Source organism: Lutjanus erythropterus, chromosome 23, assembly GCF_056507025.1.
Source record: "Lutjanus erythropterus isolate fLutEry1 chromosome 23, fLutEry1.hap2, whole genome shotgun sequence".
Classification (NCBI taxonomy): Eukaryota; Metazoa; Chordata; class Actinopteri; order Lutjaniformes; family Lutjanidae; genus Lutjanus; species Lutjanus erythropterus.
In genome coordinates, this window is record NC_139339.1 from 19,834,138 (window position 1) to 19,855,583 (window position 21,446).

The window sequence follows — 21,446 nt, forward strand, 5'->3', positions numbered from 1 at the left end:
AGCAGTGTTTTTTGTTTTGTTTTGTTTTGTTTGTTTCTCTCTTTTTGGCAAACTTTGGTACCCAAATGGAGGCCAGATCATGCTGACAGCACATAACTGGGATTATGCGTGGTAGGCACCCTCAGAATGGGTGCTGCGTCTGGGAAGGACCATCCTGTCTCTGACAGTTGCAACTCATACTTACCTGGCAGGGGAGATACCATGATCAGGAAGGTGGTTCACCCAGGGCGAGGCTCGGCCATTGCACTCCCGGTTGTACTGACCCCTGCGAATTCCCCAAATGTGGGAATCTCGACTGCATAATTTCTGGTAGTGGGGGACTGCGTTCGCGCTCTCCCCTGATCTCTATGTTGAAGAGAAACAATTGAGTCTTGGGCTGTGAGGGGGGGCTTGAGCGCGTTTGCGTGGGCTGTGTTTGCTCGGTCAGAAACAGCTTGTCATGTGGCTACTCACCACCCTTTAGTTTGTATTTTTTCGCTAGAGCAATTAATGATGGACAAAGGAAAGAAAACGGACACAGGTTTTGTGTGCCACAAACCCGAGTCACTTCCAGCAGTGTTTTTTGTTTTGTTTTGTTTTGTTTGTTTCTCTCTTTTTGGCAAACTTTGGTACCCAAATGGAGGCCAGATCATGCTGACAGCACATAACTGGGATTATGGGTGGTAGGCACCCTCAGAATGGGTGCTGCGTCTGGGAAGGACCATCCTGTCTCTGACAGTTGCAACTCATACTTACCTGGCAGGGGAGATACCATGATCAGGAAGGTGGTTCACCCAGGGCGAGGCTCGGCCATTGCACTCCCGGTTGTACTGACCCCTGCGAATTCCCCAAATGTGGGAATCTCGACTGCATAATTTGTGGTAGTGGGGGACTGCGTTCGCGCTCTCCCCTGATCTCTATGTTGAAGAGAAACAATTGAGTCTTGGGCTGTGAGGGGGGGCTTGAGCGCGTTTGCGTGGGCTGTGTTTGCTCGGTCAGAAACAGCTTGTCATGTGGCTACTCACCACCCTTTTGTTTGTATTTTTTGGCTAGAGCAATGAATGATGGAAAAAGGAAAGAAAACGGACACAGGTTTTGTGTGCCACAAACCCGAGTCACTTCCAGCAGTGTTTTTTGTTTTGTTTTGTTTTGTTTGTTTCTCTCTTTTTGGCAAACTTTGGTACCCAAATGGAGGCCAGATCATGCTGACAGCACATAACTGGGATTATGCGTGGTAGGCACCCTCAGAATGGGTGCTGCGTCTGGGAAGGACCATCCTGTCTCTGACAGTTGCAACTCATACTTACCTGGCAGGGGAGATACCATGATCAGGAAGGTGGTTCACCCAGGGCGAGGCTCGGCCATTGCACTCCCGGTTGTACTGACCCCTGCGAATTCCCCAAATGTGGGAATCTCGACTGCATAATTTGTGGTAGTGGGGGACTGCGTTCGCGCTCTCCCCTGATCTCTATGTTGAAGAGAAACAATTGAGTCTCGGGCTGTGAGGGGGGGCTTGAGCGCGTTTGCGTGGGATAGCGTGGGCTGTGTTTGCTCGGTCAGAAACAGCTTGTCATGTGGCTACTCACCACCCTTTAGTTTGTATTTTTTGGCTAGAGCAATGAATGATGGAAAAAGGAAAGAAAACGGACACAGGTTTTGTGTGCCACAAACCCCAGTCACTTCCAGCAGTGTTTTTTGTTTTGTTTTGTTTTGTTTGTTTCTCTCTTTTTGGCAAACTTTGGTACCCAAATGGAGGCCAGATCATGCTGACAGCACATAACTGGGATTATGCGTGGTAGGCACCCTCAGAATGGGTGCTGCGTCTGGGAAGGACCATCCTGTCTCTGACAGTTGCAACTCATACTTACCTGGCAGGGGAGATACCATGATCAGGAAGGTGGTTCACCCAGGGCGAGGCTCGGCCATTGCACTCCCGGTTGTACTGACCCCTGCGAATTCCCCAAATGTGGGAATCTCGACTGCATAATTTCTGGTAGTGGGGGACTGCGTTCGCGCTCTCCCCTGATCTCTATGTTGAAGAGAAACAATTGAGTCTCGGGCTGTGAGGGGGGGCTTGAGCGCGTTTGCGTGGGATAGCGTGGGCTGTGTTTGCTCGGTCAGAAACAGCTTGTCATGTGGCTACTCACCACCCTTTAGTTTGTATTTTTTGGCTAGAGCAATGAATGATGGAAAAAGGAAAGAAAACGGACACAGGTTTTGTGTGCCACAAACCCCAGTCACTTCCAGCAGTGTTTTTTGTTTTGTTTTGTTTTGTTTGTTTCTCTCTTTTTGGCAAACTTTGGTACCCAAATGGAGGCCAGATCATGCTGACAGCACATAACTGGGATTATGCGTGGTAGGCACCCTCAGAATGGGTGCTGCGTCTGGGAAGGACCATCCTGTCTCTGACAGTTGCAACTCATACTTACCTGGCAGGGGAGATACCATGATCAGGAAGGTGGTTCACCCAGGGCGAGGCTCGGCCATTGCACTCCCGGTTGTACTGACCCCTGCGAATTCCCCAAATGTGGGAATCTCGACTGCATAATTTCTGGTAGTGGGGGACTGCGTTCGCGCTCTCCCCTGATCTCTATGTTGAAGAGAAACAATTGAGTCTCGGGCTGTGAGGGGGGGCTTGAGCGCGTTTGCGTGGGATAGCGTGGGCTGTGTTTGCTCGGTCAGAAACAGCTTGTCATGTGGCTACTCACCACCCTTTAGTTTGTATTTTTTGGCTAGAGCAATGAATGATGGAAAAAGGAAAGAAAACGGACACAGGTTTTGTGTGCCACAAACCCCAGTCACTTCCAGCAGTGTTTTTTGTTTTGTTTTGTTTTGTTTGTTTCTCTCTTTTTGGCAAACTTTGGTACCCAAATGGAGGCCAGATCATGCTGACAGCACATAACTGGGATTATGCGTGGTAGGCACCCTCAGAATGGGTGCTGCGTCTGGGAAGGACCATCCTGTCTCTGACAGTTGCAACTCATACTTACCTGGCAGGGGAGATACCATGATCAGGAAGGTGGTTCACCCAGGGCGAGGCTCGGCCATTGCACTCCCGGTTGTACTGACCCCTGCGAATTCCCCAAATGTGGGAATCTCGACTGCATAATTTGTGGTAGTGGGGGACTGCGTTCGCGCTCTCCCCTGATCTCTATGTTGAAGAGAAACAATTGAGTCTTGGGCTGTGAGGGGGGGCTTGAGCGCGTTTGCGTGGGATAGCGTGGGCTGTGTTTGCTCGGTCAGAAACAGCTTGTCATGTGGCTACTCACCACCCTTTAGTTTGTATTTTTTGGCTAGAGCAATGAATGATGGAAAAAGGAAAGAAAACGGACACAGGTTTTGTGTGCCACAAACCCCAGTCACTTCCAGCTGTGGTTTTTGTTTTGTTTTGTTTTGTTTGTTTCTCTCTTTTTGGCAAACTTTGGTACCCAAATGGAGGCCAGATCATGCTGACAGCACATAACTGGGATTATGCGTGGTAGGCACCCTCAGAATGGGTGCTGCGTCTGGGAAGGACCATCCTGTCTCTGACAGTTGCAACTCATACTTACCTGGCAGGGGAGATACCATGATCAGGAAGGTGGTTCACCCAGGGCGAGGCTCGGCCATTGCACTCCCGGTTGTACTGACCCCTGCGAATTCCCCAAATGTGGGAATCTCGACTGCATAATTTGTGGTAGTGGGGGACTGCGTTCGCGCTCTCCCCTGATCTCTATGTTGAAGAGAAACAATTGAGTCTCGGGCTGTGAGGGGGGGCTTGAGCGCGTTTGCGTGGGATAGCGTGGGCTGTGTTTGCTCGGTCAGAAACAGCTTGTCATGTGGCTACTCACCACCCTTTAGTTTGTATTTTTTGGCTAGAGCAATGAATGATGGAAAAAGGAAAGAAAACGGACACAGGTTTTGTGTGCCACAAACCCCAGTCACTTCCAGCAGTGTTTTTTGTTTTGTTTTGTTTTGTTTGTTTCTCTCTTTTTGGCAAACTTTGGTACCCAAATGGAGGCCAGATCATGCTGACAGCACATAACTGGGATTATGCGTGGTAGGCACCCTCAGAATGGGTGCTGCGTCTGGGAAGGACCATCCTGTCTCTGACAGTTGCAACTCATACTTACCTGGCAGGGGAGATACCATGATCAGGAAGGTGGTTCACCCAGGGCGAGGCTCGGCCATTGCACTCCCGGTTGTACTGACCCCTGCGAATTCCCCAAATGTGGGAATCTCGACTGCATAATTTCTGGTAGTGGGGGACTGCGTTCGCGCTCTCCCCTGATCTCTATGTTGAAGAGAAACAATTGAGTCTTTGGCTGTGACAGGGGGCTTGAGCGCGTTTGCGTGGGATAGCGTGGGCTGTGTTTGCTCGGTCAGAAACAGCTTGTCATGTGGCTACTCACCACCCTTTTGTTTGTATTTTTTGGCTAGAGCAATGAATGATGGAAAAAGGAAAGAAAACGGACACAGGTTTTGTGTGCCACAAACCCCAGTCACTTCCAGCTGTGGTTTTTGTTTTGTTTTGTTTTGTTTGTTTCTCTCTTTTTGGCAAACTTTGGTACCCAAATGGAGGCCAGATCATGCTGACAGCACATAACTGGGATTATGCGTGGTAGGCACCCTCAGAATGGGTGCTGCGTCTGGGAAGGACCATCCTGTCTCTGACAGTTGCAACTCATACTTACCTGGCAGGGGAGATACCATGATCAGGAAGGTGGTTCACCCAGGGCGAGGCTCGGCCATTGCACTCCCGGTTGTACTGACCCCTGCGAATTCCCCAAATGTGGGAATCTCGACTGCATAATTTCTGGTAGTGGGGGACTGCGTTCGCGCTCTCCCCTGATCTCTATGTTGAAGAGAAACAATTGAGTCTTGGGCTGTGAGGGGGGGCTTGAGCGCGTTTGCGTGGGATAGCGTGGGCTGTGTTTGCTCGGTCAGAAACAGCTTGTCATGTGGCTACTCACCACCCTTTAGTTTGTATTTTTTGGCTAGAGCAATGAATGATGGAAAAAGGAAAGAAAACGGACACAGGTTTTGTGTGCCACAAACCCCAGTCACTTCCAGCAGTGTTTTTTGTTTTGTTTTGTTTTGTTTGTTTCTCTCTTTTTGGCAAACTTTGGTACCCAAATGGAGGCCAGATCATGCTGACAGCACATAACTGGGATTATGCGTGGTAGGCACCCTCAGAATGGGTGCTGCGTCTGGGAAGGACCATCCTGTCTCTGACAGTTGCAACTCATACTTACCTGGCAGGGGAGATACCATGATCAGGAAGGTGGTTCACCCAGGGCGAGGCTCGGCCATTGCACTCCCGGTTGTACTGACCCCTGCGAATTCCCCAAATGTGGGAATCTCGACTGCATAATTTCTGGTAGTGGGGGACTGCGTTCGCGCTCTCCCCTGATCTCTATGTTGAAGAGAAACAATTGAGTCTTTGGCTGTGACAGGGGGCTTGAGCGCGTTTGCGTGGGCTGTGTTTGCTCGGTCAGAAACAGCTTGTCATGTGGCTACTCACCACCCTTTTGTTTGTATTTTTTGGCTAGAGCAATGAATGATGGAAAAAGGAAAGAAAACGGACACAGGTTTTGTGTGCCACAAACCCCAGTCACTTCCAGCTGTGGTTTTTGTTTTGTTTTGTTTTGTTTGTTTCTCTCTTTTTGGCAAACTTTGGTACCCAAATGGAGGCCAGATCATGCTGACAGCACATAACTGGGATTATGCGTGGTAGGCACCCTCAGAATGGGTGCTGCGTCTGGGAAGGACCATCCTGTCTCTGACAGTTGCAACTCATACTTACCTGGCAGGGGAGATACCATGATCAGGAAGGTGGTTCACCCAGGGCGAGGCTCGGCCATTGCACTCCCGGTTGTACTGACCCCTGCGAATTCCCCAAATGTGGGAATCTCGACTGCATAATTTCTGGTAGTGGGGGACTGCGTTCGCGCTCTCCCCTGATCTCTATGTTGAAGAGAAACAATTGAGTCTTGGGCTGTGAGGGGGGGCTTGAGCGCGTTTGCGTGGGATAGCGTGGGCTGTGTTTGCTCGGTCAGAAACAGCTTGTCATGTGGCTACTCACCACCCTTTAGTTTGTATTTTTTGGCTAGAGCAATGAATGATGGAAAAAGGAAAGAAAACGGACACAGGTTTTGTGTGCCACAAACCCCAGTCACTTCCAGCAGTGTTTTTTGTTTTGTTTTGTTTTGTTTGTTTCTCTCTTTTTGGCAAACTTTGGTACCCAAATGGAGGCCAGATCATGCTGACAGCACATAACTGGGATTATGCGTGGTAGGCACCCTCAGAATGGGTGCTGCGTCTGGGAAGGACCATCCTGTCTCTGACAGTTGCAACTCATACTTACCTGGCAGGGGAGATACCATGATCAGGAAGGTGGTTCACCCAGGGCGAGGCTCGGCCATTGCACTCCCGGTTGTACTGACCCCTGCGAATTCCCCAAATGTGGGAATCTCGACTGCATAATTTGTGGTAGTGGGGGACTGCGTTCGCGCTCTCCCCTGATCTCTATGTTGAAGAGAAACAATTGAGTCTTGGGCTGTGAGGGGGGGCTTGAGCGCGTTTGCGTGGGCTGTGTTTGCTCGGTCAGAAACAGCTTGTCATGTGGCTACTCACCACCCTTTAGTTTGTATTTTTTCGCTAGAGCAATGAATGATGGACAAAGGAAAGAAAACGGACACAGGTTTTGTGTGCCACAAACCCGAGTCACTTCCAGCAGTGTTTTTTGTTTTGTTTTGTTTTGTTTGTTTCTCTCTTTTTGGCAAACTTTGGTACCCAAATGGAGGCCAGATCATGCTGACAGCACATAACTGGGATTATGGGTGGTAGGCACCCTCAGAATGGGTGCTGCGTCTGGGAAGGACCATCCTGTCTCTGACAGTTGCAACTCATACTTACCTGGCAGGGGAGATACCATGATCAGGAAGGTGGTTCACCCAGGGTGAGGCTCGGCCATTGCACTCCCGGTTGTACTGACCCCTGCGAATTCCCCAAATGTGGGAATCTCGACTGCATAATTTGTGGTAGTGGGGGACTGCGTTCGCGCTCTCCCCTGATCTCTATGTTGAAGAGAAACAATTGAGTCTTGGGCTGTGAGGGGGGGCTTGAGCGCGTTTGCGTGGGCTGTGTTTGCTCGGTCAGAAACAGCTTGTCATGTGGCTACTCACCACCCTTTTGTTTGTATTTTTTGGCTAGAGCAATGAATGATGGAAAAAGGAAAGAAAACGGACACAGGTTTTGTGTGCCACAAACCCGAGTCACTTCCAGCAGTGTTTTTTGTTTTGTTTTGTTTTGTTTTGTTTGTTTCTCTCTTTTTGGCAAACTTTGGTACCCAAATGGAGGCCAGATCATGCTGACAGCACATAACTGGGATTATGCGTGGTAGGCACCCTCAGAATGGGTGCTGCGTCTGGGAAGGACCATCCTGTCTCTGACAGTTGCAACTCATACTTACCTGGCAGGGGAGATACCATGATCAGGAAGGTGATTCACCCAGGGCGAGGCTCGGCCATTGCACTCCCGGTTGTACTGACCCCTGCGAATTCCCCAAATGTGGGAATCTCGACTGCATAATTTCTGGTAGTGGGGGACTGCGTTCGCGCTCTCCCCTGATCTCTATGTTGAAGAGAAACAATTGAGTCTTGGGCTGTGAGGGGGGGCTTGAGCGCGTTTGCGTGGGATAGCGTGGGCTGTGTTTGCTCGGTCAGAAACAGCTTGTCATGTGGCTACTCACCACCCTTTAGTTTGTATTTTTTGGCTAGAGCAATGAATGATGGAAAAAGGAAAGAAAACGGACACAGGTTTTGTGTGCCACAAACCCCAGTCACTTCCAGCAGTGTTTTTTGTTTTGTTTTGTTTTGTTTGTTTCTCTCTTTTTGGCAAACTTTGGTACCCAAATGGAGGCCAGATCATGCTGACAGCACATAACTGGGATTATGCGTGGTAGGCACCCTCAGAATGGGTGCTGCGTCTGGGAAGGACCATCCTGTCTCTGACAGTTGCAACTCATACTTACCTGGCAGGGGAGATACCATGATCAGGAAGGTGGTTCACCCAGGGCGAGGCTCGGCCATTGCACTCCCGGTTGTACTGACCCCTGCGAATTCCCCAAATGTGGGAATCTCGACTGCATAATTTGTGGTAGTGGGGGACTGCGTTCGCGCTCTCCCCTGATCTCTATGTTGAAGAGAAACAATTGAGTCTTTGGCTGTGACAGGGGGCTTGAGCGCGTTTGCGTGGGATAGCGTGGGCTGTGTTTGCTCGGTCAGAAACAGCTTGTCATGTGGCTACTCACCACCCTTTTGTTTGTATTTTTTGGCTAGAGCAATGAATGATGGAAAAAGGAAAGAAAACGGACACAGGTTTTGTGTGCCACAAACCCCAGTCACTTCCAGCTGTGGTTTTTGTTTTGTTTTGTTTTGTTTGTTTCTCTCTTTTTGGCAAACTTTGGTACCCAAATGGAGGCCAGATCATGCTGACAGCACATAACTGGGATTATGCGTGGTAGGCACCCTCAGAATGGGTGCTGCGTCTGGGAAGGACCATCCTGTCTCTGACAGTTGCAACTCATACTTACCTGGCAGGGGAGATACCATGATCAGGAAGGTGGTTCACCCAGGGCGAGGCTCGGCCATTGCACTCCCGGTTGTACTGACCCCTGCGAATTCCCCAAATGTGGGAATCTCGACTGCATAATTTGTGGTAGTGGGGGACTGCGTTCGCGCTCTCCCCTGATCTCTATGTTGAAGAGAAACAATTGAGTCTTGGGCTGTGAGGGGGGGCTTGAGCGCGTTTGCGTGGGCTGTGTTTGCTCGGTCAGAAACAGCTTGTCATGTGGCTACTCACCACCCTTTAGTTTGTATTTTTTCGCTAGAGCAATGAATGATGGACAAAGGAAAGAAAACGGACACAGGTTTTGTGTGCCACAAACCCGAGTCACTTCCAGCAGTGTTTTTTGTTTTGTTTTGTTTTGTTTGTTTCTCTCTTTTTGGCAAACTTTGGTACCCAAATGGAGGCCAGATCATGCTGACAGCACATAACTGGGATTATGGGTGGTAGGCACCCTCAGAATGGGTGCTGCGTCTGGGAAGGACCATCCTGTCTCTGACAGTTGCAACTCATACTTACCTGGCAGGGGAGATACCATGATCAGGAAGGTGGTTCACCCAGGGCGAGGCTCGGCCATTGCACTCCCGGTTGTACTGACCCCTGCGAATTCCCCAAATGTGGGAATCTCGACTGCATAATTTGTGGTAGTGGGGGACTGCGTTCGCGCTCTCCCCTGATCTCTATGTTGAAGAGAAACAATTGAGTCTCGGGCTGTGAGGGGGGGCTTGAGCGCGTTTGCGTGGGCTGTGTTTGCTCGGTCAGAAACAGCTTGTCATGTGGCTACTCACCACCCTTTTGTTTGTATTTTTTGGCTAGAGCAATGAATGATGGAAAAAGGAAAGAAAACGGACACAGGTTTTGTGTGCCACAAACCCGAGTCACTTCCAGCAGTGTTTTTTGTTTTGTTTTGTTTTGTTTGTTTCTCTCTTTTTGGCAAACTTTGGTACCCAAATGGAGGCCAGATCATGCTGACAGCACATAACTGGGATTATGCGTGGTAGGCACCCTCAGAATGGGTGCTGCGTCTGGGAAGGACCATCCTGTCTCTGACAGTTGCAACTCATACTTACCTGGCAGGGGAGATACCATGATCAGGAAGGTGGTTCACCCAGGGCGAGGCTCGGCCATTGCACTCCCGGTTGTACTGACCCCTGCGAATTCCCCAAATGTGGGAATCTCGACTGCATAATTTGTGGTAGTGGGGGACTGCGTTCGCGCTCTCCCCTGATCTCTATGTTGAAGAGAAACAATTGAGTCTTGGGCTGTGAGGGGGGGCTTGAGCGCGTTTGCGTGGGATAGCGTGGGCTGTGTTTGCTCGGTCAGAAACAGCTTGTCATGTGGCTACTCACCACCCTTTAGTTTGTATTTTTTGGCTAGAGCAATGAATGATGGAAAAAGGAAAGAAAACGGACACAGGTTTTGTGTGCCACAAACCCCAGTCACTTCCAGCTGTGGTTTTTGTTTTGTTTTGTTTTGTTTGTTTCTCTCTTTTTGGCAAACTTTGGTACCCAAATGGAGGCCAGATCATGCTGACAGCACATAACTGGGATTATGCGTGGTAGGCACCCTCAGAATGGGTGCTGCGTCTGGGAAGGACCATCCTGTCTCTGACAGTTGCAACTCATACTTACCTGGCAGGGGAGATACCATGATCAGGAAGGTGGTTCACCCAGGGCGAGGCTCGGCCATTGCACTCCCGGTTGTACTGACCCCTGCGAATTCCCCAAATGTGGGAATCTCGACTGCATAATTTGTGGTAGTGGGGGACTGCGTTCGCGCTCTCCCCTGATCTCTATGTTGAAGAGAAACAATTGAGTCTTGGGCTGTGAGGGGGGGCTTGAGCGCGTTTGCGTGGGCTGTGTTTGCTCGGTCAGAAACAGCTTGTCATGTGGCTACTCACCACCCTTTTGTTTGTATTTTTTCGCTAGAGCAATGAATGATGGACAAAGGAAAGTAAACGGACACAGGTTTTGTGTGCCACAAACCCGAGTCACTTCCAGCAGTGTTTTTTGTTTTGTTTTGTTTTGTTTGTTTCTCTCTTTTTGGCAAACTTTGGTACCCAAATGGAGGCCAGATCATGCTGACAGCACATAACTGGGATTATGGGTGGTAGGCACCCTCAGAATGGGTGCTGCGTCTGGGAAGGACCATCCTGTCTCTGACAGTTGCAACTCATACTTACCTGGCAGGGGAGATACCATGATCAGGAAGGTGGTTCACCCAGGGCGAGGCTCGGCCATTGCACTCCCGGTTGTACTGACCCCTGCGAATTCCCCAAATGTGGGAATCTCGACTGCATAATTTGTGGTAGTGGGGGACTGCGTTCGCGCTCTCCCCTGATCTCTATGTTGAAGAGAAACAATTGAGTCTTGGGCTGTGAGGGGGGGCTTGAGCGCATTTGCGTGGGCTGTGTTTGCTCGGTCAGAAACAGCTTGTCATGTGGCTACTCACCACCCTTTTGTTTTTATTTTTTGGCTAGAGCAATGAATGATGGAAAACGGACACAGGTTTTGTGTGCCACAAACCCCAGTCACTTCCAGCTGTGGTTTTTGTTTTGTTTTGTTTTGTTTGTTTCTCTCTTTTTGGCAAACTTTGGTACCCAAATGGAGGCCAGATCATGCTGACAGCACATAACTGGGATTATGCGTGGTAGGCACCCTCAGAATGGGTGCTGCGTCTGGGAAGGACCATCCTGTCTCTGACAGTTGCAACTCATACTTACCTGGCAGGGGAGATACCATGATCAGGAAGGTGGTTCACCCAGGGCGAGGCTCGGCCATTGCACTCCCGGTTGTACTGACCCCTGCGAATTCCCCAAATGTGGGAATCTCGACTGCATAATTTCTGGTAGTGGGGGACTGCGTTCGCGCTCTCCCCTGATCTCTATGTTGAAGAGAAACAATTGAGTCTTGGGCTGTGAGGGGGGGCTTGAGCGCGTTTGCGTGGGATAGCGTGGGCTGTGTTTGCTCGGTCAGAAACAGCTTGTCATGTGGCTACTCACCACCCTTTAGTTTGTATTTTTTGGCTAGAGCAATGAATGATGGAAAAAGGAAAGAAAACGGACACAGGTTTTGTGTGCCACAAACCCGAGTCACTTCCAGCAGTGTTTTTTGTTTTGTTTTGTTTTGTTTGTTTCTCTCTTTTTGGCAAACTTTGGTACCCAAATGGAGGCCAGATCATGCTGACAGCACATAACTGGGATTATGCGTGGTAGGCACCCTCAGAATGGGTGCTGCGTCTGGGAAGGACCATCCTGTCTCTGACAGTTGCAACTCTTACTTACCTGGCAGGGGAGATACCATGATCAGGAAGGTGGTTCACCCAGGGCGAGGCTCGGCCATTGCACTCCCGGTTGTACTGACCCCTGCGAATTCCCCAAATGTGGGAATCTCGACTGCATAATTTCTGGTAGTGGGGGACTGCGTTCGCACTCTCCCCTGATCTCTATGTTGAAGAGAAACAATTGAGTCTTGGGCTGTGAGGGGGGGCTTGAGCGCGTTTGCGTGGGATAGCGTGGGCTGTGTTTGCTCGGTCAGAAACAGCTTGTCATGTGGCTACTCACCACCCTTTTGTTTGTATTTTTTGGCTAGAGCAATGAATGATGGAAAAAGGAATAGAAAACGGACACAGGTTTTGTGTGCCACAAACCCCAGTCACTTCCAGCAGTGTTTTTTGTTTTGTTTTGTTTTGTTTGTTCCTCTCTTTTTGGCAAACTTTGGTACCCAAATGGAGGCCAGATCATGCTGACAGCACATAACTGGGATTATGCGTGGTAGGCACCCTCAGAATGGGTGCTGCGTCTGGGAAGGACCATCCTGTCTCTGACAGTTGCAACTCATACTTACCTGGCAGGGGAGATACCATGATCAGGAAGGTGGTTCACCCAGGGCGAGACTCGACCATTGCACTCCCGGTTGTACTGACCCCTGCGAATTCCCCAAATGTGGGAATCTCGACTGCATAATTTCTGATAGTGGGGGACTGCGTTCGCGCTCTCCCCTGATCTCTATGTTGAAGAGAAACATTATGGTATGGTTGGATTGGAGTGCTGATTCAGCTGACATCTTCCCCCTGTCACAGTCACTGTGATGGTGGCAATGTTCATTTGGAGGCCTTCAGTTGCATTTGTGGCAGTGTTGCCGTGCAGCAGTGTCTGGCGCATTCTTTGTGGAAAGAATGTGCTCTAGACAGACTTCCGTTTGCTAGCAATGCTTAGGTTTTAGGCTCCTGTGTGGCTGCTGGGCTGTGTTTGTTCAGTCAGAATCAGCTTGTCATGTGGCTAGTAATGATTTAAGGCCAAAATGCACTAAACACATTTGACGCTCATGTTTTGAAGTACACCCATGGCAGAACATGCACTGAAAGCATCTTGATACGCATCACACTGACTTGACATTCGCATTCCGAACTTGCTTCGAATTTGGAGCATCAAATGAGGACCAAGGCTTTTTATGTGCAGCTGCAGTTCGTGTTTGGGGAGATTTAAATGGAATAAAAAAGGCATGGATGTGAGGAGCGAGTGCTGATTGAGCTTTAACTCCACCTGAAAGCAGATTAAAAAAAATCTCCCCATAGCAGAGAGTGAGGGAAGGAGAGAGTGTGTGAATATGGACAGATGCGCCAACTTGATATAAAACCTTTTTATGATCATGAAACATAATATTACTGTACTGTGTGGTGTGTGATTTTTTTTTTGCTCCAACTCTCATTTGTGTACTTTTAAATACTTAATTCCTCCCCGTCGATTAATCATAACTGCAAAGATCTAGAGAGGGACAGGAGAGAGGAGGGAAGGAGGGCGATCATGTTTGAAGTGCCGACTGATATAAAACTTTTTTGATGATAAATCCTGATGGTACTGAACAGTTAACTGACTAAAATATCTGTCTGAAACAGACAGATGCTCTTCTCCTCCATGAAATGTGTCACTTCGCTGCGTTATTCTGAAGCCTGCAGTGCGTTTTGGCCTTTAGGCTCTTGTGTGGATGCTGGGCTACGTTTGCTTGAAACAGCTTGTCGTGTGGCCACTCACTGATTCTTATATCATGGTTTTTGTTAGTTTGTCTTGGTTTTCTTTTTATTGCTTTTTTCATTTTTGGCTGAGCAACAAATGACGAAAAAAAGAGTAGAAAACAGACACAGCATGTGGGCCACACACCCTTGTCAAATTCAGGTGATTCACTCATGGTGAGGCTCAGCCATTGCGCTCCTGGTTGTACTGACCCCTGTATTGGAAAATATATAACTGGCCATGAAAGCAATAGGCATACTTGTCAATGAAAATTTTCAGTCTCACTTTTTATGTTGTTAATAATGTTTCAGTTATTGAACCATTTCAGATCAGTTTATCTTCAAAGGAAAAAAATACTCTGTGTCTATTGTTTCACAACTTGTACATCTGCAACTGGAGAATGGTTGTAAGTAGTACCATGCGTTATGGTATATTTATAATCCCCAGTCAAAATGTCAACAATTTTTCACATGCAATTTATTTTTTATAATGATGATACATATATACTGTGTTATACGTATTATTCAAACAGTCCTATTCGTCCAAGCTTTTTTGTCTCACATGTCTTTCCACTCTTTCGCCACTTGGAGGAGACATAAACTACAGACTATCAGGCCTACCACAGTCCAGGTTTTGTCTGCTCATTGACAGGGGTGGCTTTAACTGCATGTATTTTACAAATTCCATTGTAGTAATTTTTCAGACCTGATTTCTCAAGGGACATTTTCTAACAATACAGCCATCCGACATGTGGCTCTAGTGGCACCCGTTAAGTGATTTTGTACTGCATGTACATTCACATTGGTGCTGGTCGGTACTGAGGCCAGTGTGTTTGCTCTTTAAGTGGAAACAATCTTACATAATCCTTTCCTTTTCTCAGTATTAGACTCAACCCATACTAATACAGGACAGAGAGAACTCCAGCTGATCCAAAAACTTTATTTATAAAAAAGGAAATAACATGAGAAAATGTGGTCACAGTTTGCAACAACATAACAGGAGACTACATGAGACAAATATGTTTTTCATAATAACATAATTGTGAAAAGATACAATTGTAGTTAAGTGTCAGTACAACCTTTTAAAGTGTGCTATTTTCCATTTCCCCAGCTTCATTCAGGAAAAATAAGGTTGTAACCAGGTCCGATTAAATGCTTTATTTTTATTTATTTTTTATTTATATGATTGTTTACTTGAAACAATATACATTTGACCTGGGCATGTATCGTAGTTATCTTGTTCATAGAATAGGTTACAAGCCAAGTTTGTAATCAGGTCCTCTGCTAAAAACTTAAAGAGACAATCCACTCCAATGTCAAAACACTTATTTTTCCTCCCAACGATTCTGCTATTTATCCATCTATCCTTGCCTGTTTTGGTATGAGTAGAGTTTTGGGGATATTGGTCATAGAGATGTCTGCCTTTCCTCAACTATAATTGAATTAGATGTCGCTTGGCTCATGGTGAGAAACCCAACGGCAGTGTTTGTTACCAGAAACTGCGGCCCAGTTAACCAAGATAATCCGCAGTACTTGTTGTGTGCAGTTTTATGGAGAACTATTTGTTTCCTACTGAGTTACACTTGAGCAGGAGAAGCGAATGCTTGTGACAACATGGGATGTAAACATTAATGGTGATCTCCTCTGCTGAGCTGTAACCCCTGGTACTTGACTAGAGGCACACCTCCTTCTGTGAGGTGATACAGTTGGAAATAGACACACAGATTAAGATATAGATAAACAGACAATAGCTCCTACATAAAATTGCTCACAACAAGGTCTGTGGATTATCTCAAGTAATTGGAAAGAGACATTGCCATATCTGATATCTCCAAAACTTGTCAACTCACACCAAAACACTCTACATAGATAAATAGTACTACAGGTAGGAAGAAAAATTTGTATCTTTATTTTGGGGTGACCTGTCCCTTTAAGGACACAATGCAAACACAAGACAGTCAGTATTTCGGTAACAGATGATGTGTCCAGTAGATTAATACCAACCACCAAAGTTCTTCAGTACACCATGTTCTTTTTTTCAGTAATGTTGCTCTGATGCTAAGTCATTAGTCAGTATTAATAATAATTTGAATCGCCTTCCTGGTAAACTCTTTGCTGTTCCTTATATCCACTGCTCTTTCTTATCATGCAACTTCCCCATCCTGTTGTTCATCTGATGGTCCTCCTCACACTTCCATCCCCCTGTCCCCCTTCTTCAAGCTTCATCTCATACCCAGACCTTTCCCTTCCCACCACCATTGGCTCCATCTCGGCCACCGCAGCAGCCGGTGCCCAGGCCACGGTGCTGGGTGGCTGGCAGGTTCTTGTACACGGCCCGGCTGTATGGGATGAAGCACAGGCCCAGCTGGAGGTGTCGGGCCAGGCGGCAGTATGCAGCTAGCGCCAGGACCAGCAGTGGGGTGACCAAGAGAAAGCCCACCACCAGCAGAGCCACACAGCCTCCATCTGTCAGCAGGTCTGAGCAGTAGGGGGTCGTCCCGTGAGGGCGGACCTGGGGAGAAGAGAGACAGCAGATGGAATGAGGTAAGATTTTCAGGGATGCACCATTCACACACACCTGTAAGCCCAACAAAACCCCAGTCTGATGTTGTGACAGCTGAGGAACTCCACCAAAGGAACTGAGGGGTGAAGGTCTTGCTCAAGGGCACCACCACCATGGTATTATGAGAAGACAAGTGCAATTTTTCCCCAATCAAACTTTGTTTTGCTTGTGTGGGTATCTAACTGGCTTCTATCTAGTCATAATCCTGTTTCTTGTAGTGTTGTCAAAAATATCAATATATCAATACATATTGATTCTACATACAAGTATTATACGCACACTAATTATATTATTAAACACACATACACACATACACATCTGCTTGTCCACATAATCCCACCTAACACTGTTAACTTAATTTGTAATAATACGATTCTAAGACTTTCTAAAGAAAAAGAAGCAAATGTTTCCTAAAGGGTTAGATTTCTTTATGTCATGTTATAACCTTGTTATATTTAATTTTATTTTGATATATTTTAATAAAAATCTTAACATTTATGCCTGTGGTATCAAAAATGCTATTGAATATTAATATTTTCTCCACATATTGCATTGAAGTTTGTAGTATGACAACCCGAGTTCCTTGTGATCTGAATGTTTTATGATCTTATGTTTATGAATACTTGGAGAAAACCTTGTTTGCTTTCAGACTGAGGTCAAAGGTCAGAGGCAGCTGCAGAGCAACTGGTCAGAACTTACTCAAAGGCTCTTAAGCGGTATACAGTACTTCATTGAACAGTTTAGTTTAATTTAATTTATTTCATTGTGTATTTTCCGATATCACTTTTACAAAAACAGTACACACTGAAAAGGGAGGAAAGTGTATTAAAGATAAATTTATTACCTGCCTCTCTTAATAATAATATAAATACAGATGCCCTTTTCCTTTTCAAAGATCTACTAAAATTTCAACAATACATACTCAAATGCAGTCAATTAAAGGTAACAGTGACACTTCCTCTTTGCCAAACATGCAGCACTAAAGCTGTCACTGTGGGACCTTCTCTTGTAGATCTACTGGATTGAATTTTATATTCCAATTTCAGAGATATATTAGGCAACACTGTACTTTATTTTGAGTTGTCGTTGTACACTCAGAACACCAATGATTCAAATAGTTGGGGAAGTGCAGAGAAGAACAGATAAGGACTTCAGATGACGTGCTCTGGTTGGTATGTGCGTATGAGGTGAGGACAGACACCAGTTGGTAGTCTGTGATATAACACTTGGCATGCACACACACAATCAATAGCTCTCTAAATTTCATTTTGACAAGAATAAAATAAGTCAAACCTTTAGGAACATGGGAGATCACTGAACTAACATTAGCATCTCTGATTCAAAGATTGATCATGATATTCTGCATCTCAAAGCATGTTGAGCAATAACACCGGGGGAAGTGGGAGAGGAGGTGAAAGGGGTCAGGAGTTGAGTGTGGGAGAGGAATGGAGAGACAGCAGGCCTGAATCATCCTTATCGCCCCATGAAGGATGAAGGGAACATTTGAGAGCATGAGTAAAGTGCAGAGAGTTAAAAAGGTTTGTAGGGAGGAGTGAGGGAGCTCAGGGGAAGAGGAGTATTCATTATCCTAGAAGGTATGCTGACAAGGCAATAGCAAATCTGAAAAGTTTCTTACATTCCTGATCAAGAAGATGAAGCTCAAATATGGTTTGAGATTTGATTCATCAACTTTTAAGGGGAAAAAATGTGCATAGCTTTATAGGTCTACAGTTAAATACTGCACAAAGTCTAAAAATTTGTAATTTCCACATATTTGTGTATCTGTGTGTATAGTAGAAATATATATATATATATAATACTGTGATGCAATCCTAATAGAGTTGCATTAATCAATTAATTGATTCAGTGATCAAAAGAAAATTAGTTGCAAACTATTTTGATAATTGATTGATTGTTTCAGTCACTTTTCAAGCAAAATTGTCAGATAATTGCTGGTTCCAGCATCTGCTGCTTCCTCTGTCATTTGTGATAGTAAATGAAGATGCTTTGCACTTTGGACCAGTGCTTTGACAATTCCAAGATGACTCCAGAAAATTGTGATGATTGTATTTCGTGACTTTTTAACATTTCACAAACTAAATTAATCAATTCATCATGAAAACAATTGCCAAATAAATCAACAATGAAAACCTCTCCAGCTGGAGAGGGAAAGAAAAACATTAAGGAGAGATGGAGGTGATTTAAAATGCAGTACGTGGTTTTAAAAAAGTAAAGGGTAGAAGGAGGGCGCCGGGGAACTTTGAGGGCTTGAGGTCCAATAGATAAGACTCAAACAAGTATGCCCATGTTTGTTTTTACTTGGTGAGGCCTCCTGTACGGCTCCAGATCTGAACCAGCTTTTGCAGAGAAAGCCCTTTAAGAGTGTGCTTGTTTTTGCTCGTGTTTTGTTGGATTTGATGCCTGTTGCAAACAAAATTCCCTCTAATATTTTGAAACTGTATTTGATTTTGCCTGCTCTATTCAAATAGTGAACCCACCTATCTTTTTCTCCTTCTTTTTCTCACCCACCCGCTCTCTTTTCTTTCAGTTTCTCCCCCTCTCTCCATCCTCTCAGGTCGTGGTTAATCCCTCTCTAAGCTGCTGTCACATGAGGTCTAATTGTGAGAGAGTGGGAGAACAGAGAGAATCCTGGTCTGTCCGGTCATTAAAGAGGTCGTCGGCCCACAGAAATGCCATCGGTATGCATTAAAGCTCCCTGAACCATGATGACTTTTTGGGGTAGCACAGGATAATGTAGACTGACTAATGGGTCAAATAGAAAAGAATACCTAACTCAAACAAAACCACCTATTTTCAACTGTTCTCATTGTATTCTTGCATTTTTTTTATTTTTCATATGCATGCAATTTTATATTTTGTCTGTTCCTCAGCGTCCTTTAATCCTCAACTAGCTACCAAGCAGTGTTGAACTTTAGTGCTTTGACGTCTGCCTCCCTCGACTCCTGACCGCTCGTTCTATCCAGTTCACCCGTCTCCTCAACATCTGAGAGATCCTCAGACTTATCTGATTATAAAACCTCACATCACTGTAGGAGCCAAACTCCACCCTAAGCCCCAGGCACAACTATTTGAAACTTCTGGATCAAAGTTGTGAGATTAGGACTTTTAGATATTTCATAAAAAGATGAATCTCCCTTTTCCACCCATCTTTTGTTTAGATGTAGCAACTGTTTGCGTAAACATTAATCCTTCCCAACATGCAAACACACTTTCACGCTGACGCCAAACTGCACTGGTTTCAAATGTACATTGGATGTTGAGGTATATTATGTTTACTGCTAATCAAATTAATTTTTGGTTATATTTTCAAAGAGTAAATATTAGACTTGGTGTCAATGAGTGAATTTGTGTCCAATTGCAGTAGAACAATGTATTTCTGCACAGAAGTTTGCATCAAATGTCTATATGCTCAATTTCAATAAATTATCCCACAGAGTAAGATTTTCAAACGTGTTGAAGTATCATTGCATTTTTTGATACTCCATATTTCCAAAGCTATAAGAAAATGTTTTAAGTGCTCATTCAAGATCTCAGCTCTGTTCAGTCTTTATTGTTCCACCTGAAATTTGTCTTTCAGCAGACATAAACAGTCGTCAGTGACTTTTCCTGTACCAGCACTGTGTTCAAGTTAATAAAAAAAAATATTTTTGTGTGTGAGGGCTTTTCCTTTTGCTTTGGTTATCGAAAGAGGGATAATTTTTTTTTCCTTTTAAAAACAAGTGTTGTATCAAAGTTTAAATTTTGATATCATGTAGACCTGCCCCCTGAAAGTGGAAGATTTAAATCATCAGTCAAAGGACAGCTCTAATTTTATGACAATTCTACAACAGAATGTGTAGGAAGCCTGGTGCTGGGGTAGAAATTGTCCAAATAAATGAACAAATAAGTCTTGCAAAATGGTCTCGAGTAAGCACATTGCCAGCTACAACTACTGCCTGCTCACTGCCCACATGCACACAAGAAAAAAATCAAAATCCAGAACATGACTATTCCACATGCTCACAGATGCTCCTCTACCATCTCCCCTATCTCCCCCTTTCTTACTGTAGAGTGGCAGAGGAAGCCAAACGCCACCATGACGATGGCTGGCGTCATAATGCTCCCGAACACCAGTCCGGCGAGGCAGGCGTTGATCATGGCAATAATCAGGTTCTGAGCCGTCACCAGCACTGAGCAGGCCCAGCAGTCCAGGGACCCCCGCAGCTCCAGAGGAGCGTCGCTGCCCCCGCCACCGCTCTCAGCTGCGGAATAAGGAGGAGGTACGACCACACGTGAAGGCGTTTCTCTGCCTCCACCAACAGCCGTGGTGGAGGCCAGGGAGTTGGAGTGATGGAGATGCTGGAGGTGGTTGATGTGGTGATGGTGCTGATGAGGTGGCAGTTCCTCAGACAGGTCCAAGGCCTGGTGGTGGGCCCCCTTCTCTAGAGTACCAGTCATACTCATAGTGAACTGTGGGCACAAAAGTAAATGTATCAACAATGTGAGATGGAAATAAAATTATTATCAGAACCAGTCAACTATGTATGTCATTGCAGATGTTTTGAGGCAATTATTAGCATGTTAGCATTAGTAGTCTGGTACCATACTTACACAATACTTTGGAAATTCCTGTCTTCAAAGACTGAGCCTGGCTCTGGGTTCACTAAGAGGTTAGAGGTTTTATCCATCAGGAAGCTAGAAAGCTTGTGTGATGTCATCTGTGAGGTGATGATTATCAGAGAGCCGATTGGCCAAAAGGAAAGGGACCCATAATTGCTGTATGTAGATTGTGTGGTAGAAAGATGAAGGCTAACTGACATTAAAGCCTGTTTTAGTATGAGTGGGTGTTGTCTGCACATGTGCTTGTGTTTATATGTGCTTTCATGCCTTTAGGTTAAGTAGAGATGGTATTAAAGACAGAATTTCAGATGCAACCACTGTTAACATTAGGGTTGCAAATTTTAAGCACAGTAATGTTAACAACAACGCAAACAATTTTTTTCCCCACTCAAAGCTGTATTTCCATAGCAACATATTGCATATTGACCAACAGCATTGCATAGCCTGTGCAACATATAAAGATGTGGAGGCCTACATATTAAACACATGTTATTGAATATCACATAACATGCAGAGTGCACTCAGAAAAAGAATCTCCACTATATTTCAGATTGTTATTTTCATAGTACATTGATTAAATTTTACGTGATTGATCAAATTCTTATTTAATCATTGATTAATTGTCATAATCCCTAGTTCGCATTTAGCTAAAACAAAACATATGATG

At 45.7% G+C, this 21,446-nt stretch overlaps 1 protein-coding gene and 23 non-coding genes across 24 annotated transcripts; 23 read left to right on the forward strand and 1 right to left on the reverse strand.

Annotated features, from left to right (window-relative positions):
• Nucleotides 1-176: 176 nt before the first annotated feature.
• On the forward strand, nucleotides 177-341 carry LOC146306065 (U1 spliceosomal RNA). Its single transcript, XR_014769232.1, has one exon. It is a non-coding gene; the product is annotated as a U1 spliceosomal RNA (small nuclear RNA).
• Nucleotides 342-727: 386 nt separating this feature from the next.
• Nucleotides 728-892, forward strand: LOC146306066 (U1 spliceosomal RNA). The gene has a single exon (XR_014769210.1). It is a non-coding gene; the product is annotated as a U1 spliceosomal RNA (small nuclear RNA).
• A 386-nt stretch (nucleotides 893-1,278) lies between these two features.
• On the forward strand, nucleotides 1,279-1,443 carry LOC146306067 (U1 spliceosomal RNA). Its single transcript, XR_014769211.1, has one exon. It is a non-coding gene; the product is annotated as a U1 spliceosomal RNA (small nuclear RNA).
• Nucleotides 1,444-1,839: 396 nt separating this feature from the next.
• Nucleotides 1,840-2,004, forward strand: LOC146306068 (U1 spliceosomal RNA). Its single transcript, XR_014769233.1, has one exon. It is a non-coding gene; the product is annotated as a U1 spliceosomal RNA (small nuclear RNA).
• Nucleotides 2,005-2,400: 396 nt separating this feature from the next.
• On the forward strand, nucleotides 2,401-2,565 carry LOC146306069 (U1 spliceosomal RNA). Its single transcript, XR_014769234.1, has one exon. It is a non-coding gene; the product is annotated as a U1 spliceosomal RNA (small nuclear RNA).
• Nucleotides 2,566-2,961: 396 nt separating this feature from the next.
• LOC146306070 (U1 spliceosomal RNA) lies at nucleotides 2,962-3,126 on the forward strand. Its single transcript, XR_014769212.1, has one exon. It is a non-coding gene; the product is annotated as a U1 spliceosomal RNA (small nuclear RNA).
• Nucleotides 3,127-3,522: 396 nt separating this feature from the next.
• LOC146306071 (U1 spliceosomal RNA) lies at nucleotides 3,523-3,687 on the forward strand. Its single transcript, XR_014769213.1, has one exon. It is a non-coding gene; the product is annotated as a U1 spliceosomal RNA (small nuclear RNA).
• Nucleotides 3,688-4,083: 396 nt separating this feature from the next.
• LOC146306072 (U1 spliceosomal RNA) lies at nucleotides 4,084-4,248 on the forward strand. Its single transcript, XR_014769235.1, has one exon. It is a non-coding gene; the product is annotated as a U1 spliceosomal RNA (small nuclear RNA).
• Nucleotides 4,249-4,644: 396 nt separating this feature from the next.
• On the forward strand, nucleotides 4,645-4,809 carry LOC146306073 (U1 spliceosomal RNA). Its single transcript, XR_014769236.1, has one exon. It is a non-coding gene; the product is annotated as a U1 spliceosomal RNA (small nuclear RNA).
• A 396-nt stretch (nucleotides 4,810-5,205) lies between these two features.
• Nucleotides 5,206-5,370, forward strand: LOC146306074 (U1 spliceosomal RNA). Its single transcript, XR_014769238.1, has one exon. It is a non-coding gene; the product is annotated as a U1 spliceosomal RNA (small nuclear RNA).
• Nucleotides 5,371-5,756: 386 nt separating this feature from the next.
• Nucleotides 5,757-5,921, forward strand: LOC146306075 (U1 spliceosomal RNA). The gene has a single exon (XR_014769239.1). It is a non-coding gene; the product is annotated as a U1 spliceosomal RNA (small nuclear RNA).
• Nucleotides 5,922-6,317: 396 nt separating this feature from the next.
• Nucleotides 6,318-6,482, forward strand: LOC146306076 (U1 spliceosomal RNA). Its single transcript, XR_014769214.1, has one exon. It is a non-coding gene; the product is annotated as a U1 spliceosomal RNA (small nuclear RNA).
• A 386-nt stretch (nucleotides 6,483-6,868) lies between these two features.
• LOC146306077 (U1 spliceosomal RNA) lies at nucleotides 6,869-7,033 on the forward strand. The gene has a single exon (XR_014769198.1). It is a non-coding gene; the product is annotated as a U1 spliceosomal RNA (small nuclear RNA).
• Nucleotides 7,034-7,424: 391 nt separating this feature from the next.
• LOC146306078 (U1 spliceosomal RNA) lies at nucleotides 7,425-7,589 on the forward strand. Its single transcript, XR_014769168.1, has one exon. It is a non-coding gene; the product is annotated as a U1 spliceosomal RNA (small nuclear RNA).
• A 396-nt stretch (nucleotides 7,590-7,985) lies between these two features.
• Nucleotides 7,986-8,150, forward strand: LOC146306079 (U1 spliceosomal RNA). The gene has a single exon (XR_014769216.1). It is a non-coding gene; the product is annotated as a U1 spliceosomal RNA (small nuclear RNA).
• A 396-nt stretch (nucleotides 8,151-8,546) lies between these two features.
• LOC146306080 (U1 spliceosomal RNA) lies at nucleotides 8,547-8,711 on the forward strand. The gene has a single exon (XR_014769217.1). It is a non-coding gene; the product is annotated as a U1 spliceosomal RNA (small nuclear RNA).
• Nucleotides 8,712-9,097: 386 nt separating this feature from the next.
• On the forward strand, nucleotides 9,098-9,262 carry LOC146306081 (U1 spliceosomal RNA). Its single transcript, XR_014769218.1, has one exon. It is a non-coding gene; the product is annotated as a U1 spliceosomal RNA (small nuclear RNA).
• Nucleotides 9,263-9,648: 386 nt separating this feature from the next.
• On the forward strand, nucleotides 9,649-9,813 carry LOC146306082 (U1 spliceosomal RNA). The gene has a single exon (XR_014769219.1). It is a non-coding gene; the product is annotated as a U1 spliceosomal RNA (small nuclear RNA).
• A 396-nt stretch (nucleotides 9,814-10,209) lies between these two features.
• On the forward strand, nucleotides 10,210-10,374 carry LOC146306083 (U1 spliceosomal RNA). The gene has a single exon (XR_014769220.1). It is a non-coding gene; the product is annotated as a U1 spliceosomal RNA (small nuclear RNA).
• Nucleotides 10,375-10,760: 386 nt separating this feature from the next.
• LOC146306084 (U1 spliceosomal RNA) lies at nucleotides 10,761-10,925 on the forward strand. Its single transcript, XR_014769221.1, has one exon. It is a non-coding gene; the product is annotated as a U1 spliceosomal RNA (small nuclear RNA).
• Nucleotides 10,926-11,300: 375 nt separating this feature from the next.
• Nucleotides 11,301-11,465, forward strand: LOC146306085 (U1 spliceosomal RNA). Its single transcript, XR_014769240.1, has one exon. It is a non-coding gene; the product is annotated as a U1 spliceosomal RNA (small nuclear RNA).
• A 396-nt stretch (nucleotides 11,466-11,861) lies between these two features.
• Nucleotides 11,862-12,026, forward strand: LOC146306086 (U1 spliceosomal RNA). Its single transcript, XR_014769173.1, has one exon. It is a non-coding gene; the product is annotated as a U1 spliceosomal RNA (small nuclear RNA).
• Nucleotides 12,027-12,423: 397 nt separating this feature from the next.
• LOC146306087 (U1 spliceosomal RNA) lies at nucleotides 12,424-12,588 on the forward strand. The gene has a single exon (XR_014769167.1). It is a non-coding gene; the product is annotated as a U1 spliceosomal RNA (small nuclear RNA).
• Nucleotides 12,589-14,524: 1,936 nt separating this feature from the next.
• On the reverse strand, nucleotides 14,525-20,688 carry tmem88b (transmembrane protein 88 b). Its single transcript, XM_084712628.1, has 2 exons — nucleotides 20,225-20,688; nucleotides 14,525-16,108 (listed from the first exon to the last, which is right to left on the reverse strand). The coding sequence occupies exons 1-2, from the start codon at nucleotides 20,621-20,623 to the stop codon at nucleotides 15,824-15,826; spliced, it is 684 nt and encodes a 227-aa protein (XP_084568754.1). The 5' UTR covers nucleotides 20,624-20,688; the 3' UTR covers nucleotides 14,525-15,823.
• Nucleotides 20,689-21,446: the final 758 nt, after the last annotated feature.